At 39.8% G+C, this 17,115-nt stretch overlaps 1 protein-coding gene across 2 annotated transcripts in view; it reads right to left on the reverse strand.

The window, feature by feature from the left end:
• ABCC8 (ATP binding cassette subfamily C member 8) overlaps positions 1–17,115 on the reverse strand; it is an 80,560-nt gene that overhangs the window by 32,554 nt on the left and 30,891 nt on the right. For both annotated transcript variants that reach the window (XM_063334242.1, XM_063334243.1), the window contains exons 11-17: positions 13,696–13,736; positions 13,244–13,389; positions 8,880–8,985; positions 8,549–8,659; positions 6,482–6,557; positions 6,286–6,391; positions 1,547–1,582 (exon numbers count right to left, since the gene is read on the reverse strand). In XM_063334242.1, the coding sequence (XP_063190312.1) occupies positions 1,547–1,582; positions 6,286–6,391; positions 6,482–6,557; positions 8,549–8,659; positions 8,880–8,985; positions 13,244–13,389; positions 13,696–13,736 (622 nt within the window). The remainder of the gene's footprint in view (positions 1–1,546; positions 1,583–6,285; positions 6,392–6,481; positions 6,558–8,548; positions 8,660–8,879; positions 8,986–13,243; positions 13,390–13,695; positions 13,737–17,115) is intronic.

Consider the following 17,115-nt stretch of genomic DNA (forward strand, 5'->3'; position numbering starts at 1 on the left):
CCTTAAAGTACTATCACTATTCTATAATTAAAAATACAACTAAATGACTGCATAACAGAAATAAAACTCTCTTAAGTATGCTAAAATTCTGAACTACGTCATATTGACCTGCAAAAAGGTATGGTTAAAGCTTCAGTTTCCAGAAGTGCTAAACAAGCTTGTAGAAAGTATTCAACATCTATGAGCAAATGCCGAAGACCTCACAAGACTTTGGCTCAAAATACCCTCTGTTCTGAGAACACCAAAAATGTCCCACAGGATGCTAATGCAACAGAACCATGAGACGTATCCACAGCATTTACCCGACATAATTAGGACTCCCGACATAATTAGGACTCCCAGAACCTAGGATAATGTAAGTAATTGTTTCATATGGTCTGATATTCTTTCCTACTTTTTAATATGCTTGCCATACTTTTGTGCATGTTATCTTACTGTTTGCTGTCCACCCCCATAACAAACATGTGAATGACTAATTCTGATCATATTTCTCTTCTATCTTAATGGGTTCAAATGGTTTCACTTTAACGTGGCCCAGAAATTGCATTTTCTTCTATACAGAAAGAACTGTGAGATTTCCAAGTATTCTTTACCATGAGGCTTAGTCATTACTCATGAGGGAGTCATTAACTCCCTCTTATACTACACATGGATGGGAGCAGAAGTTTTGCAGGACTCAGTCTGACACTCAGGTAACACGTCTGAGACACAAGGTAAAAGAGAGAGAACAGGCTGACAAATCTAAAGAAACGGTAGTAGAATAGTTGTTGCGTCACAGAACCAAGAGAATATTCTGGTCAGAAGACAACACACAGTTTAGCATAAGTCAAGAAAAGGTACATCATATGACATTTTCCTCTGCTGATTTCAGTAACAAAGTCCTCACTGACTTCAGCAGGGATAGGATTGTCACTTTTACAAGGTTTACCATTCTGGAAATTTGTGTACCACACTAAAATGACAATCGTGTCAGAAAGCTTTGGTCTCAGTTGATTGGGTAGCTATTGCCAAAATCCAAGCTGAGCTATGTTTTTTGGGTAAACATAATTTCCATGTAAGAATCCCTTACCAACAGATAGACTAATCTGCTACCCCCCACACTTCTCACAGTTTTGGGTGCCTGAAGAATGCTAGGTGAGAAACTAAACTTATGACAGGATGTAAAGAATGAAGAGAAGGGCAATGGGGAGAATTTGCTTTAATAAATGAAACCTTTAAAGCAATACTTGATACCACTTTAAAAGTGTAGCATTAGGGAATAACCTGGTTCAGACTTTAAGAGAAGGATTGCCAAAGACATACAGGAAAGTTACAATATGATTTTCAAAATTACCAAATAGCAATTTTTCATAAATGAAATCCAGCTCTCATTTTCATAAGTCACATAGGTGGTTTCAAAAACTGTATCCTGAGCTAATTAAGACAGTGAAAATTTCACTGAGTTTCAGACTTCTGACTCGGAAAATCTTAAGCATTGATTTCAGAAACCTTTGGTTCCTTCTATTGCAATTGATTTAGTAGGAAGACCAATAATCGTATACCATACCTGACATCTTCCCCCGTCTCACTGTCAGAAGTACAGCTGCATCACAAATAGAAAGCAAAGATTGTTTATTTAAGTAAGCACAGGCAATCTGCCCCAGAAAAAAACTATTAAATTCCACTTAGTGCACAGACTGCAAACAGTATTTATCACAGAGCTGCAGCACAGCATCTGTTCCTTCTACACAAGTCCTTCTGACTTGATTTTAGCAGTTAAAAAAAAAATTTGGTGACAGTTTTTTTCCTTATAAACATTTGATTTGATTCAACAAATAAGATCACCTCCACTCTGCCCTGAAGCTGCTAACAGAAGTGAGAAGTCCTAGTGTGACAAGAATGCAGTTTAAAAAAGGACGTTTTCAGGGAAAACAAACTGATAATTTGTGATACTGTATTTTTCCATAGCAGTAACTGCAACTTTGCAGCATGTAATGGGTTAGTTTGAACCCCAAATCCCACCTTCAGTTGACTTGCAACACGCTCCGTTCTGTATCAGCCCTGTCCTGGGGGGGATGTGCCTGTATGAGGACGTGTGGGCAGGTCTGAGGGACAGACAGATTTTGTTTCTGCTATTTTTGAATGTGTACCAAGATGTTCACAGAGTTGTTTTGACAGGATGACTGGCCACACTTATAACTGATGCTAAATTCAGTTCCATTGAAAAGAATGAAAAATCTGCGTGTCAAGTGGCATAAACAAAATCAAGGAGGAACAAAGTTTTTCATGCTTTAAGAAGAACAGTCTCATTAACTTTATGCTAACACCATTTGCTGATAAATATAGGAAAAAACATATACTTGCATTTTAAAAGGTTGGTTTGAGACACTTCCAAAAAGTCTATGCGTAGTAAGCAATGACCGTATCTAAATTCATTTTACTGTAGAATTTGAAAGAGCCAGCCAGCCACTAGTACCTTTATTCCAAAGGTCAGTGTTCTGAACCAAGCTTTCCAGTTACCTCACACTCCACTGGTCTTTAGTGACTGTGCGACCTCAGTGGCACCTTCTCCAAAAGCCCACGAACCTGTTGCATACCATTAAGTAGCAACACATTCATTACAGAAACTATCAAGGGGCTGAAACAGGGAATATCTTTTCCAGCCTTTCCATGCACAACAAACATCAATTCCTGCTTCATGGACCACCCCGAAGAAGGCCAGGCATCCATTCTCCCGGTGAGCACCCTGATAACTTGCACCACGTAGTACTTGTGCACGACAGCAATTCCCTCTCCACTGTGCTCTTTTCCTACAGCAGTCTGCGAGACAGGCAGAAAACTGTGCAGCTCGTGTAATCCATCAACGCAGCTCAAGAAGCAAAGACCAGCCAGGATCCCCTGTGCCTAGAACAACTTCCCTGTGCTTACCGCAGCTCTGCAACTTTGCTCCAGTTTCTGCTCAGACACCAGGGCAAAGCGCCGTGCTCGCAGGGCAGGAGTGATTCCCAGAGAGTACCACGAGGTGCAGCAGGGCACCGCCATGTCCCAGCTTCCTCTCTTAACCATGTTCTTTTGCCACACAGCCACAGGTGCCACAATTTTCCTACACAAGTACTGGTAGATCAATTCCCTGATCTGTGCTTCTGGTCTGTAGCTGGAAAAAATTCATTCTCCATTTTGAGTTTTAGCTCAGCACTTCAACCTACTTTTTCCCACTTGGACTTTGTTTTATCCCTCCTTTCCCTGCATAACCTGGCAATTAAGGACACCTTTATCTCCTACCAGTGTTGAAATGTCAAAGTAATGTATGTTTGATAACGAGGTCTAGATCTAATTTTTCAAGGCATATGGATGTCTAAAGATGCAAATATGTGCCTACTGAGATTTTCAAGCCTTCAGATCTCTATTTCCAAATTAAATAAAATAAAATTAAGTGCCTGGATGTTTCTGAAAACTACAGTAAACATATTTATAAAAAATAACGTATGTTTTATGCATCAAAATAACTTTAAAAATATTGTCATTTGATGAAAACAGTCAACTCCACATCAAGTAGAAGAAAATCTACTGTTAACAACCTTAACAAATCTAGCACTTCCTTCACATTATAAGGACTCTAGATTCACACAGGAGTATGTATGTCCTGTTTAGAAACAAAGGATGTAATTTTGTTTGAGCAAACTATTTCTCCTTTAGGTCAATTTTCTGATACTACTTACTCTAAAAAGACATTATAAACTGCTTCCTGGACTTGAACTGGGACTATTTAAAGTGAGATACTGCCCAGAATAAATTAGCGGGGCATATACTATAATTATTTACTCAATAACCAGTCAAATCAATACTATTTACCCTCTGTTCAGAATGTAAATAATGATTTCTCTATTTTTGTTAATCTCTAACCATATTATAAAATATTTATGCTGAGATGCTCTCAGACTGCTTTGGACAAGGGGCAGTAACCTGAGCTGGATCTTCCAGGCACACACTGTAATACAAACAACAAAATAAAACCACAAATGAGCCAGTGCTCACTTCTTATTAGCCAATTTCTAGCCCAGGAATAAATCACATTCCTTTTTAATGTTTTGAAACAAATAATTTTCATAGGAACGAAATAAAGATGATTTGCAGTTAACCCTGTTTTATCAATAGAGCATGGAGGCAGAGGAGGGAAATGACTTGTGCAAGGGTATCCATTAGACTAAGGGAAGGGCCAGGAATAGAATCCAGATTTCCTGAGCACTGAGTGACATGTCAGCAGGATGTATCCTCCGTCTTCATAGCTGTGACCTTGGAGGAAGGGGAGGGGAAGGAAATTTGGAATGAAATAATTCAGGACTATTCTGTAACTTCAATGACTGAAGCCAGGCATTCATCTCACCCCAAAGGAAGAACTGTAACAAGGATATTGCTGATTTTGTTGACACATTTTATCGCCTGAACTAAGGCTACAAGCTCTGGTGGTTACTTGATAAGACTACCCTCCTTGAACCTGGGATAATGTTGCGTGTACCTGGTCAGGCATTAGTATTTTCTTATCAAATTAAGGGAGCTTTCATCTGATAGCTTCACAACGCAGGTGTGCAGCCTGCACCGACTGCACCTATCGCTCCGAACAGAGCAGTGCACATGGCAGCAGCTCTGAAAGATGAGACAAAACATAATCTGTCCCAGTGCAGCCAGCACTTACAGTGCTAAGATTGTTTCAGCCACAATCCCCTTTATACATATCTGTCAGATAGCAAAGCAAATGTGATAACAACTGAATTTTACCTTGTGATACTTTGGCACGTATAGAGGACATGAAAACCAGTTCTGACCTTTCCACTGTTGTGAAGCACATACTTCTAAACAAGTTCTATTTAAAAACACAGTCTGATCAGAACCATCATGTCATCCATCTTAGTTTAGCATCAGACATTCAAATTACACTTCTTAATCATGTTATGTCATCTGTAAAAAATTACAGCCTTTCTGAAATGAAATTAGTTCACTTAATAAGGCTGCAGGGATTCTGTATGGTTCCTCACCATACTCTAATTTTCTGCTTAGGGAAGTATGTTTTAATGGCTAGATCACCACAATCTGGAACTTTGGCTTCTGTTCTTGTCTCCCTCACCAGCTGAAAGGGTCACCTTCCTATGTTTCATTTTCCCCACCTATAAAATAGGGAACCTTCCCTCCATGTACTATTAAAGCACGTGCAATTCTGAGTAGTGTGACTGGCTTACGCATAAAGTCTGGCTATAAATAGTATCTCTACAAACACTCAAGAAAATTGTTTCACAAAAATCAGTGCAGAACCCACTGTGTAACACTGACCCTCTGTCCATCACAGTGCGTGGATTTGACTTACAGTTGCACTGGTGTTCCTTCATTCCCAATCAGTTGGAAATAAAATTAATTGTTTCTCTGTGTCCTTCTACAACTTGTCAAGCTTTACCTACAAATAATCGTATCCCAAAAGGCAAAGTGTAGTCTGTATGGCTAGGAAATCTAGTACTGTAAAATAAACAAGCCAAAAACATTCACACACATTGATCAGACAGTTACTAGAGATGGCAGCAATTTATGGGAAACCACATGGAGGAGTTGCAATATATTACACCACATTCAGCTCAAGGGCCAAGACACCGAGCTCTAACAGTACAGCTGCTGGAGTTTGGTAGCATTTTTTTTCCTCCCTTTATGGCCAGTACAAAAGTTAGACACAAGTATAATCTATAACTGGCTGGCAGAGTGCAGCTGCTGTGTCCTCTCGGGAAAGGAGGGAAGGACGTGACTATCTCCCTCTTGTCCAATCAGGCAGGACACACTGGGGGAGTACCCTGAGGTCACTGCCACTTACAAAAAGCTCTTCAACTTCTCAGGCACTAGACCAGGGCAGAGATGGAGCGCACATCCAAAAGCACAGCCAGGTACTACTCCTAGGGAGCCGGTACCTCTTTATAGTTCCATTCAAAGACGCAAGCTCAGGCCTGAAAGTGCAAGTGCCATTCTATAGATGCACAACACTTCAAGCTAATTAATTCTGATTCCAAATTAGTTATGATTTCACTCAGGTTATGTTGCTGGAGCACAGAATGCTCAAGTATGCTTATCTATTCCTACTAATGGAATAGACAGCTTGTTTGACCCTGGCTGGGGGTTCTTTCTGATGTGCTCCCCTGCTATGTAGGGTAAGGTTTTTATCTTGACTGTACACCTACAAAATCCCTGACTCCACAAACAGGTTCCCAGGTAGATTTTTTTTTTTTTCTGCATTACTACTCAACTCAAGCTTGAATTTTTAAATAGCACTACCTGCTCCAGAATATGCTCCCAGAGATCTTCTGCATCTCACCAAGTATGGCTAGCAAGAGCGATGACTTACCGCAGCCAACCTGTCCTACAATCATTGTTAGCTGACCTGTGAGAGAGGAAGGTATATATAAGCTTCTGATTTACCAAATGCTCAAGGAAAAACATCTTATTCTGTATATCTGATCTCATTTTGTACCTTGAGGGATTCGGATATCAATGTTGGACAATGCTGGAGGACCTTCAGGTGTCCAAGTGAAAAATCCATTTGTGATCTATACCAAGATGGACAGAAATAAGAAACAAAAAAACACCTTTAGAGGTGACTTCTTTTTTCAACATCAGAGACACTTTCTCTGTTTTCATTACTCTGAGGACAGGAACAGAGTTAGCCTTTGCTCAATACAGGAAACAGATTTTCAAGTGACTGATTTTGTAAAGGCCTGTATTCTGACGCGCAAGAATCTCTGAACTTAAACAAACACAACAATTAGAAAATCATGGAAAACTCCTGAGGAAAAAGAAGTTGCTGTTTGGTTTGTTCTTTTGCTGTTCTTTTGTTTTGTTATTTGTAAGGTGGGCACACGAAATAAGAGAAATGATTCTAACACGATTAAATTATATACAGGGTCGCGGTTTGCTATCTGCAGAGCAGTGAATGTCACTCTAGACACACTGTAGCATATACAGCAATTACACAGTCCAAATTCCAAGCAGATTTGCAGAACTTTCCACAGAAATTAGATGTTGCTGCCTATTACAGTATTTTCCTCTGCATTTCTGATATGATTCTCAGATAACCTAGGCTTTGCTAGCTACAGAAATCTTTTCACTGAAAAAGACCAAAACCAAGAAAGCCTGTTCAGGACTTTAAATGGAGGAGATTTCCATGGATACTGTAAAAAATAGGAAACAGGAGACAATTTTAAAAGGCCTGTATTTATACAGGACCCTCTTCTCTCACTTTTTCAGAGCCACTGAAGCCTTCAAAGCCTTTCATCAACGCAAGGTACAACATTTTTTGATCTGAGAAGAGTGGACTGGGACGCTTTTATCCTACCCTGGAGAAAAAAATGATACTCTTATCTCAGGAAACAAGCTGAAAAAATGAGCAAAAGAAAGTGCAGTGTTCCTCCCTCTAAATTACCGAAGGCGGCCAGAGGATCCTCTCTCAACAAATGTCCCTTCATGGGCAATGAGCTGCAGACAGACATTATTTAATAACTGCAGAAGTGCCCTGACCCAGGTGCCGCCAGTGACAACGGTGTCAGCAGATGGAGCCAAAGATTATAGCTGGTCCTGGCTTTCTATTCGAGATCTTATAAATCTGGTCCTTACAGAGGTTACTGCTCTTGCCTCCCCTTTGTGACAAACTCCTTCGTTGTCACTCCATGTTGTCTTTTGATCCAACACCCCACCCCAAACCCTCTCTCAAATATTCCTCTTATTTTCCTAGAAGTCTATTCAAGAAGAATCCTGATGACAGCCTCAAAAAACCCCAACAAAACAAAAAAACAACCCTGAAAGCACTACCAGTTGCCCTACTTAGTCCCATGAAACTGCATTATTCATTCTCTTGTGCTGGAAATGCAAATGCAATAGCAGACTTTCTAAATAAACAGTGCATCACTGTAACAACCATCAGCATTTTTATTACTTCTGGCCATTTCTATAGCAAATTAAGAGCATCAGTCTTCAAAGCAGCGTGGGTAATTTTAATTTTTTCTTCAAAGAAGTTAGGTCTTTTAGGGTTAGTTTTTAGCTTCATCTTGAAAGGCTACTAGGAATTCCAAGAGAGGTAGGGAAGACCCAAGACAAGACTATTTTAGGAATGTCTAAAAAACCTATTTTTAATTTTCTTCATACCATTTTCCTGTACAGGCACTGGAAATGGAAGAAAAAGTCTGGCACCCATAAAAGGTTGGACCAGATGGTCTTTCAAGGTTTCTTCCAGCCTGGTCCATTCTGCATTCTAAGTTGGAAATTTTTGTCATGAGAACAGGGCTAATGACTTAAACACCTCAGACAGAAAATTGCTGAGTGAAATCCAGTGGGATATACATGGCTAATCACAGCATAGAGGTCAGCCGTCAATTCTTAAAATGGAAGACATAGAAAAGAAAGGTGGAGGTTAATCTCTGACATCAGCACAAGTGTCTGACAGTTCACATCAAATGCTGGTTCTTGAATTTGAAACCACCATCAGAATACAAAAGTGACTATTAGTGAGCCATAGTAAGTGTTATTAGAGTGACCTTCATATCACCTTTACACAAAAATCATCTGCTTCTGTGATGTTAATGGGTCTTCTCATGTGAGAGCTGTAATTGTTCCAGTCCTCCCTGGCAGGCCTCTTGCGGTTAACAACCTTGAGTGGCTGTGCAAAATCAGAAAGACAGAAATATGCAGTAATTGGTGGCAGTACCAGCAAAATGTCCTAAACGTGAGCAGCCATATTATGACCTACACAGTTCAGGGTATTAAAAACAGTTTTTGCAATTGCAAGAAATAATCAGCAGGAAATGGAAAAGTAAAAAATTTATTCTGGGTATAAATCATTCCAGCCACTTCACCTGCAATTAAACATCATTACTCACCACTGCCTGGTATTTGCTGTGATTATCTGCACTTCTTATCTCTGAAGATTTATCATGCTCTTCTCCAATTTCTTCACTTGACAGGAATTCACTCAGTTTCTGCACACTGAAAGGGAAAAAATGGAATTACACCTCAACCTGGAAGGCAAAACTTTTATTCACTGCAACGTTTATTATAGAGCATCCCTTTTAGTATTCCAACCACTGTCTGCTGCTTTGTTTTCATTTTGTTTACAGGCTCATGAATATGTGCCTGTAATTACTGTGAGTTACTGCAAGGAAGTTGGCAAAACCTGCCCTGTTGTCTATTAACAGCTATGATACCCTAATGGTTTGTGCAGATGCTTCTCAAGTATTTTGTTTTCTGATTCTACCAGGGAAATTACACAAAAGATTTTTTCAGGCATTTGGTGGGATGTGGACCAGCTACAACAGTGGCTCATTTTGAAGCCCCATGCTGAAGTAGAGTTAACATTGTTCATGTTACTGGACTGCCGCACAGTCAGTTCTACTGAACAGTCTTATGAACACTAGGAATCTGATGAAATCCGTACACCGTGAGCTAAATTCAACCAGCTACGATGAAATACAAAGTGTATGAGGTAACATAATACAGGAATACACCTTAACAGAACAGTTTTCAACAGATGAGATAAAAGGAATTCTGACAACCAGCAATAAAGGAGAATCCATAAAATCTTCCCAAGCTGCTTAAGATTTAATTAGCTAAGAGATAATGTGCCTTTATTATGACATTTAACAGATCATGACATCAATTTTATCTCTGTACCTGACTTTATAAAATGTATGTCTGATCCACTCACAGGGACAGCAAATGAAATTTGTAAAGGAAATGGATTGAATCATGAACTCAACATCAAAGGGGCTCAATTAGCTGGAAACAAGTTAACTATCAGTCTCCAAAATGATAAAGTGCCAGAAGGCCTTAAGTTCCTAAAAATAAATTTTTGGACAAGCACTGAAAAAAACTATTTCAATATTTAGCCTTAGGCTAAATGGGGAGAAACAGGCGAATAATGCCACTGTAGCATAGTGATAGGTGACTATCTGTCAGTATGCAAATCTTAAAAAAAATAAAAATAACCCCCCCCCACTGGCAGGGATTTCCTTTTCAGAAAGAGACTTAGTTTCCTCTAAGAACCTCATGAGATACCGCCCTGGTGCCAAAACAGTGCCTGGACCAAGGTGGTAGAGGACTCCCTAAGGCAGACTCCCTGCACAGTTAGGACTTGTCCTGCCAGTAGAGATCAAAGCCGCCTGGGGACCCCCTAGGAGACAACTGGTTCTACAGTTTTTCTGCCAACTTGCCCACTTGCTAATGGCAGCCGAGGACTAAGACATACAGCCGGGTGAATTTAGCTAGAGCAGGTACTACAATCTAAGCAAGTGAGGAGGGGGAGAATAACTATTTGGGATGGGACAAGAGGAGTAATAACTAATTCGGCCCCAATGCAGGACCAAAATTTCTTAATGGGAAGGTCTACTATATCAAAGGAATAAATCAAAAGCCCCATCACTAGAGATACTGGTATCTATTTGCACAAAGCTCTGGAAACCAGGGTAGGATTGATCTTACCTTTTTTATTCAGTGAACCAGATATTTAAAAGAACATTTTAAGTGTCTTTAAATGGACCAAATGATGGTTTAGATGCTGCCTAGACGGAGTTGGTATGCAGCTGCACCTACATTCTCTGTAGGAAAATTACACTGACATTTGAATAATTACTCTGAAGGTATAAAGAGCAGAGAGAAAAGTCCCCTGTATCTGCTCCAGGGTCTAGAGGGGTAGGCAAAGACAACAGCAAACGGATTCTTGGACCATGCATACCCAAACAAGACCACTCTAAGGTATTCAATAATTTGATTTTTGCTCTCTGGTTATGGATCAAGGGGGCTGTACCCCAAGTACCAAGACTTGTCTCTGCAACCCCTTTGCCCAATGCTCTGCTGAACGCTGCTGCTGTCACTTGCTGCTCCTGTGGCAATTACTGAGGAAAAACAGTATAGCTGTGAGAAAAATCTTTTGTTAGAGGCAGCAATTCATATTTCAAGATGCCACACCATTCTACACTCTTAAAGAATAAAAAAACCACACCAACCAACATTCTCTGCAGAGCTCTTACTGAGATCGCAATTTCACTAGTATTCCAATATCTCCAAGGGGGAGCTTATTTTTAAGCCCCAGAATAGACGTATTGATTAAAACATGGTTATTTGCACAGCTGACCAAAAAAGTGGTTTCATATTAAACCCGGTAAGATACATAATGCCACTCTTGCTACTTGACCTTTGCTGATGTAAAATTGTACGCTGTACCTTTGTCCTTGAAGACCTCACATTTAAGAAATACATCAATTGGCTGCTTAGTATTAATTTTCAATGGCACAAACACTCTTTTGAAAAAAAACTTTTCAAAGACATAATAGTTTCTCACCTTCCTAAAAACTTTCAAGAGATTCCCCTCTCAGAAGCAAACACCTTGGCCCCATAACTTGGAAAGTTCTCAGGGGCCCTATGTGGAACAGAAGCTTTAAATCTGTTTTATCATTGGAATGAGTCACACAGTTGTTCTGATAGTGTCAATGACAATCCATGAGGATGCTTTGCACTTGGGCACATGTATAATGATAAAAGATACTGACAAGTTTATTTGTGGAGATTATTGTCCTTAATAGCATTTGGCATCAGAGACTGTAGCCAATATTAACAGAGTAGGGGTTGTGAAGTGCCTGAGATGCAGAGCTTGTAACACCCTTTTAGTATCCCTTACTTGCTGGCTTCACTGCAGGATCATCTTCATTTAGTTCCTTTCTGCCTCTACAGAAGTTGTCTCGTACACACATCTCAGCCTAAAGAAAGCTGAAGTACAGCTTTATCAAGTTAGGTTACCTTCACCTGATCTTACTCATCAGCTACTTATTAGCAGAAAAGTGTAACAGCAAGACACAGTTAGAGAAAGTAAACATTAGTTGTGCTCAATTGGCACAAACACAGCTGTTAATAAGTCTGCTTTTTCATGTTTACTGAAGTATTTAAGCAAGCGTGTGTTTGCATGGGTTGAAAATATCTGCCACACGCTTCCAAAATACTGTACTGCAGGTGGGGTACTCGGAAGACACACCTAGAGCAGCACCAGCAGCACTACAGAGCAACGCACTCTGCAACACAACCTGGGTTACTGCGATACAGGTAGCCAGGAAAACAAGGGTCACGTCAACTTTGTTGCAGAGTGTGAACCAGGGGATTCCTGTCCGCACTACAGATGGCAGGGCAATAGCCTGCTAACAAGTAGATAACTACAGAATAGCTCACGAACAAGTCCCAGCTAGCAACAATTAAATACTTGGTTGATACCAATTGCTTTAGAATTGTTCCTGCAGCATCAACAGGCACACAATTCATTTACAAAGAAATCCTTAGACAAGCCAAAATAAATGTCCATTACCAGGTGCCAGTGTGAGCCCCCAGACACTTTGCTGGCTGCAATCTTAGCGTAACAATTTGCCATAACTCTAGGGACTACCGGAGTGGCTGCAAAACATTTCATGCCAGCCGCTGACGTGCTCAGATTTCACACTTGTCAGGAGAGAGGGCACAGCTGCGACTTTGCACTGTCAGGGAATATTGAAACAGTGCGGGCAATCTCAGCCTCCTGCTGTAGTCTCCTTTGCATCTCCAAAGTGACTCAAAGGCAATTAAACCAGGGCTGGCATCCAGTATCTGTCCCATAGTTCAGACAAGTTCTTAAGACAGCAATATTGGAGGTCAAAAAGAGGCCCTAATAAAGTAGAGAAGCCTAAACTCTCTCTTCCTCCCCTATCAGTCGGGTAGAGTTACACCACATATGAAAAGCATTAAGAGGTTTTTTACACAAATCTGTTGATACTCAAAGTGAAATTCACAATGAAACAGCAGTTCTACTGGTTGTTATTTCAGTTTTTGAATAATCAGACTAACATGTTCATAAGAAAGTAAAAATTCATCAAGTCTGGCGTAGACATTTAGTCATTAACTTACTCACACACTTAACTGATTTTTATGGGGTTTGTTTGTTTGCTTATTTGTTTAAGTCCAACTCTCCACCAACAGGCAACCTCTCAGGCAGGGGGCTGAGGATGAGCACAGCCCATGTGATACACAGCGAAATACATGTGCCTCTGTGATTACCTTTTTCCTTCTACATGCTTGATGGAGGGAAATGTTTGGGTGATTTATGAAACTAAATCACCAGTAAGTTTTCACTTCCTGTCTTGTTATCACATATATGTTGCATGCAGTACCAATACACACATTCTCGAAAGTCAGAGAGGTAGTAGCAAAGATACTAATTTTACAGTCTCACCTTACTAATGCTTTGACAGTGGATCTAACCACACTGGAGAGCAGGAACAACGGAGACACAAGAATATGAAACAGGGAGATGGAGGCAAATGCCACGGATGGGGAGAAGTCAGCATTTCTTGTCAGATGAGCATGGACCACAAATGTCTACAAAGATACAGACATCAGTATCAGTGTTTTGTCATAACGAAGGAAATGCACAAAGACTTCATATTTCATAAGCATTCATTTACAGAATCTTAACAGAATCTTTCTCTTAACAGTTTGGAGGAGTGTGGCATACTCATGGCTGCTTCTGGTCACAGATGACAAATGGGCATTTTCCATTCTCTCCTAGAGGAGCTGCAAATGTGTGGCAGGTTTGCATCCTGTCCTTCTCCCTCCTCATTTCCACATCACTTATACTTGAAAATGCAGTTGTAATTAACACTACTTAGAAAAGTCCATACTTACAATAAGTACAGCTGCAATTGGTATTGCTGCATTCATAAAGACTGTGAAGGAAAACATGTAGGAACATTTAGAAACAATTTCCATTCAGACATGCTCAATCTTAAAATACTACTAGCACTAGTTTACAATGGTATTTTATATGCTTAAGATAGGAAAAACGCACAACTATCTACACAGATCAGTACACCATTTTAAAACACCTACAGTTTACTTCCCTTCACACCACTAGAACAGATAGAACCCAGCAATGTACCCTACCACAGACAACTAATCAACTGGTTTTGAGCTGCAATCAGCTCACACCCTGTGCAGGTGAGGGACGCTGCAGGTCTCCATCTCACAATGGACAGAGAGGCCGAGCCGATACAAGGTCTGGTGGGCAACTTGAATACCTGACTGTGAAAGGAGACCAGCAGAGGCTGCACAGGTCATTGTGTGGGACTGCCTCCTGCAGGACCTCCTGGGAGAGCCACTGGCACATATGTCAAACTGTGACCTACTTCTGGGGCACCACTTCTGAAGCACAGGGCTTTGGGGTCCTCTCAGGTTTCAGGATGCAGTTCAAAGGGTAAGGAAAGACTGGCAACCCTGCACGGTATCATTGACTTAGTTTACTCTTGTGGAGGATTTACTCATAATTACTCCTGCTTTGTCAGGCTTGACTACTTTGTGAATGTCCTCAGGAGCTCTACACAGGTTCCAATGGTACCTAAATGTGGTACAGCTTTGATTTCAGCTGGGCCTTAAGTTATTAAAGTGCAAACAATGAACCAGTTTCCTCCCTGACCTCAAACAATGTCTGTCTTGGTGCCCTGGATTCCTTCACTATAGAAACTACAGTATTCAAAGGTTATTAAAGAAATGGATGGGGAGAAGCAAGCAAATGCCATTTCTGTATAGGGTTCTCTTTTAGATCAGGCAGGAACACAGGTTAAGAATGCAAAAAGAACCAGTTATCCATCTGGGAGCTTGAGTCAGAACCAGAGCTACGATCTGACCCCACACGTCTGTCCCCTCTATAGCAACCTGAAGATACTATTTAATCATCACCTCTTCATTTTGACCATCACTCAGTTTTATTTCATTAAGTAAACAATAGGGAGAAAGAATATAGAATCTATAGCTAAAATAGAATTAAAAGATCAGTACACGTGTAACAGAAAAGAAAGAGGCTAGACGCTTCTTTATTGTTTAAACTCTGCCTGACCTTTTTTCCTACCAGGTACGGCCATGTTCACACAGTAAAAGCACTCCCCAGTTATTCGTCTGAAGTGGAGCATCATCATTTGACCCACAAATGCTTCTGGTTGACTGGCCATCCTTTTCTGGGCATAAACACCCCAAAGAACTTAACGTACTGTCAGATGTTCCTTTTTCCTACATTTAGAAGATCTTTAATGAATCCTGTAATGTACGTGTAAACTCTATACTCAAGCATAAATAAAATAGCTGTGTTATTTCATGTGGCTCTAATTCCTTGACAGGAGAGCGTTTGAAAATATAGGTATATTTGTGTATACAAATTTCCAAAATAAAAACTTAGCCTTTGAAAGATGCATATGCATTAAATCCTAGAAGTTCATAGTTTATTCCTCATCCTAGGGGAAAAAAAAATTCTGGGGAAAATGTTCTTTTCTTTGTTGGAATACAAAGCAGCTTCAGTTCAGACTCTCATTGCTCATAATGATTCTACTTCCTGCCCAGTTTTCACTTTGTATAAACTTGAGGTAGTTACGGCATAGAAATTTTGAAAAAGCAGCGAAGCTTGCTGCCTGCAGCTACGGACTACTTAATTCTATTAAATCCTTGCATTTGCAATTTGCCTTTGAGACTGCTGCAGTACATGAGTTTGCTTTTATGAGTGAATCTGACGAGGGAAGCTAGCAAAGCTGATGAACTTCTCAGAGATGGGTCCTCCCCTTCTGCTGTCTACAGTGTGAGGTCGTACCTGTCAAATACAAAGCTGGACAGATTAAATATACTGTAGGGTTGGCAAAGCCCGCTGCAGTTAAGACAGCCAGGGTCACTTGGTGGGTCCCAATAAGTCAATTTGAGTTTTGCTATTCTGTGAGATCCCAAGTACATCCAGGAACTTCACTTCAAACATCTTCTTTCAAGCAAATAAATAAGGGCTTATTGAGCCACTGGCATTTGGGAGCTTTTTTTTTATAATTTTTTTTTCCAATTATGCAACTGTCCATAATAATAAAGTGTTCTCTAACACAAATTTTGTTCACAGCTAAGACTTTCGGTTTAATTAGATTCAAAGTACTTTGTTACTGAAAAAAGGCAGATTGAACACTGGGAAAAATGTTTTCAGTCCTTTTTGCATATTTTAGATTAGTAACTACTGTTATTTTCCTCTGAGAAAGCCTGGAGCTACTTTGCTTGTGACAGATTAAGTATAAATTCATAGAAACAGGAAAACCATTCTTTTCTTTCTCAGTGTGTACTAAATCCTGTAAATTTAGTGTATACTAAGTCCTGTAAAACTGAACATAGGGTAATTTTACCAATCAGTATGGAAAAAGTTACATAGGAATCTTCTTTGCTAAAGTTAAAGAATTCACTGTCAAAAACTCAAAAGGCGTGAACCATCAGCATTGATTCTGGTGGATACATTTCATTAAAATTATAGGAAGAGCTAACGTCTATAATAGCTCTTTTAATACACATGAACAATTCCATATACATACAAACTGGATCCAGACACAGGGACGAGGCAAAAGAGATCCAATTTCCATGTGGTCTTGAAATGGAATTTCCTTGTGGTCTAGCCAACACTGCCCTGAAACTTGTAGGTATATTTTCTGTAATCCAATGCAAATCTATTCCTCATGAATAGAAGTAGCTCCAACCACATTCTTTCATTCATAGCTAAGTATACTTAGAAAAGTATTCCAGAGTCTATTCAACACTGTACATTAAAAGAAGAATATAAAAAAAAATCTCATTTCTGCTTTCTTATTGTTCTAGGAAGTGTCTACCTTCCTCGTGATCAATAAACCATAAAATCTTGGTTGTCATCTGCCTTTTTCACTCTTTCTTAAAAAAATTAATCATAAATTCACTATCACATTAGCAAACACGCTTTGTGCTGACTATGCCTGTCATTCTATTTATACTTATGGTAAGAAACCCAGCAAATTCTCCTATATTTATGTTCCCCATGCAGTCTGCTAAAGTGCAAGTTTGTAAAGATCAGTGTAATTTCTGCTAAAGACAGAGAGTGTAAGGAACTCCTAGGCTGAAACTACAGGAACTCTATATAAGACAAAAGAAGCATATTAAGAAGCATCAGTATATAGAGTTGTTTCTAATAATATGGTTTCATATTTATGTCACTATTTCTTTACGGAATAGCCAGTACTCTTGGGATGAATACACCTTTTTGTAGCCGTTAGAAATGATACTGTGAGG

This window comes from Chroicocephalus ridibundus, chromosome 4, assembly GCF_963924245.1.
Source record: "Chroicocephalus ridibundus chromosome 4, bChrRid1.1, whole genome shotgun sequence".
Classification (NCBI taxonomy): Eukaryota; Metazoa; Chordata; class Aves; order Charadriiformes; family Laridae; genus Chroicocephalus; species Chroicocephalus ridibundus.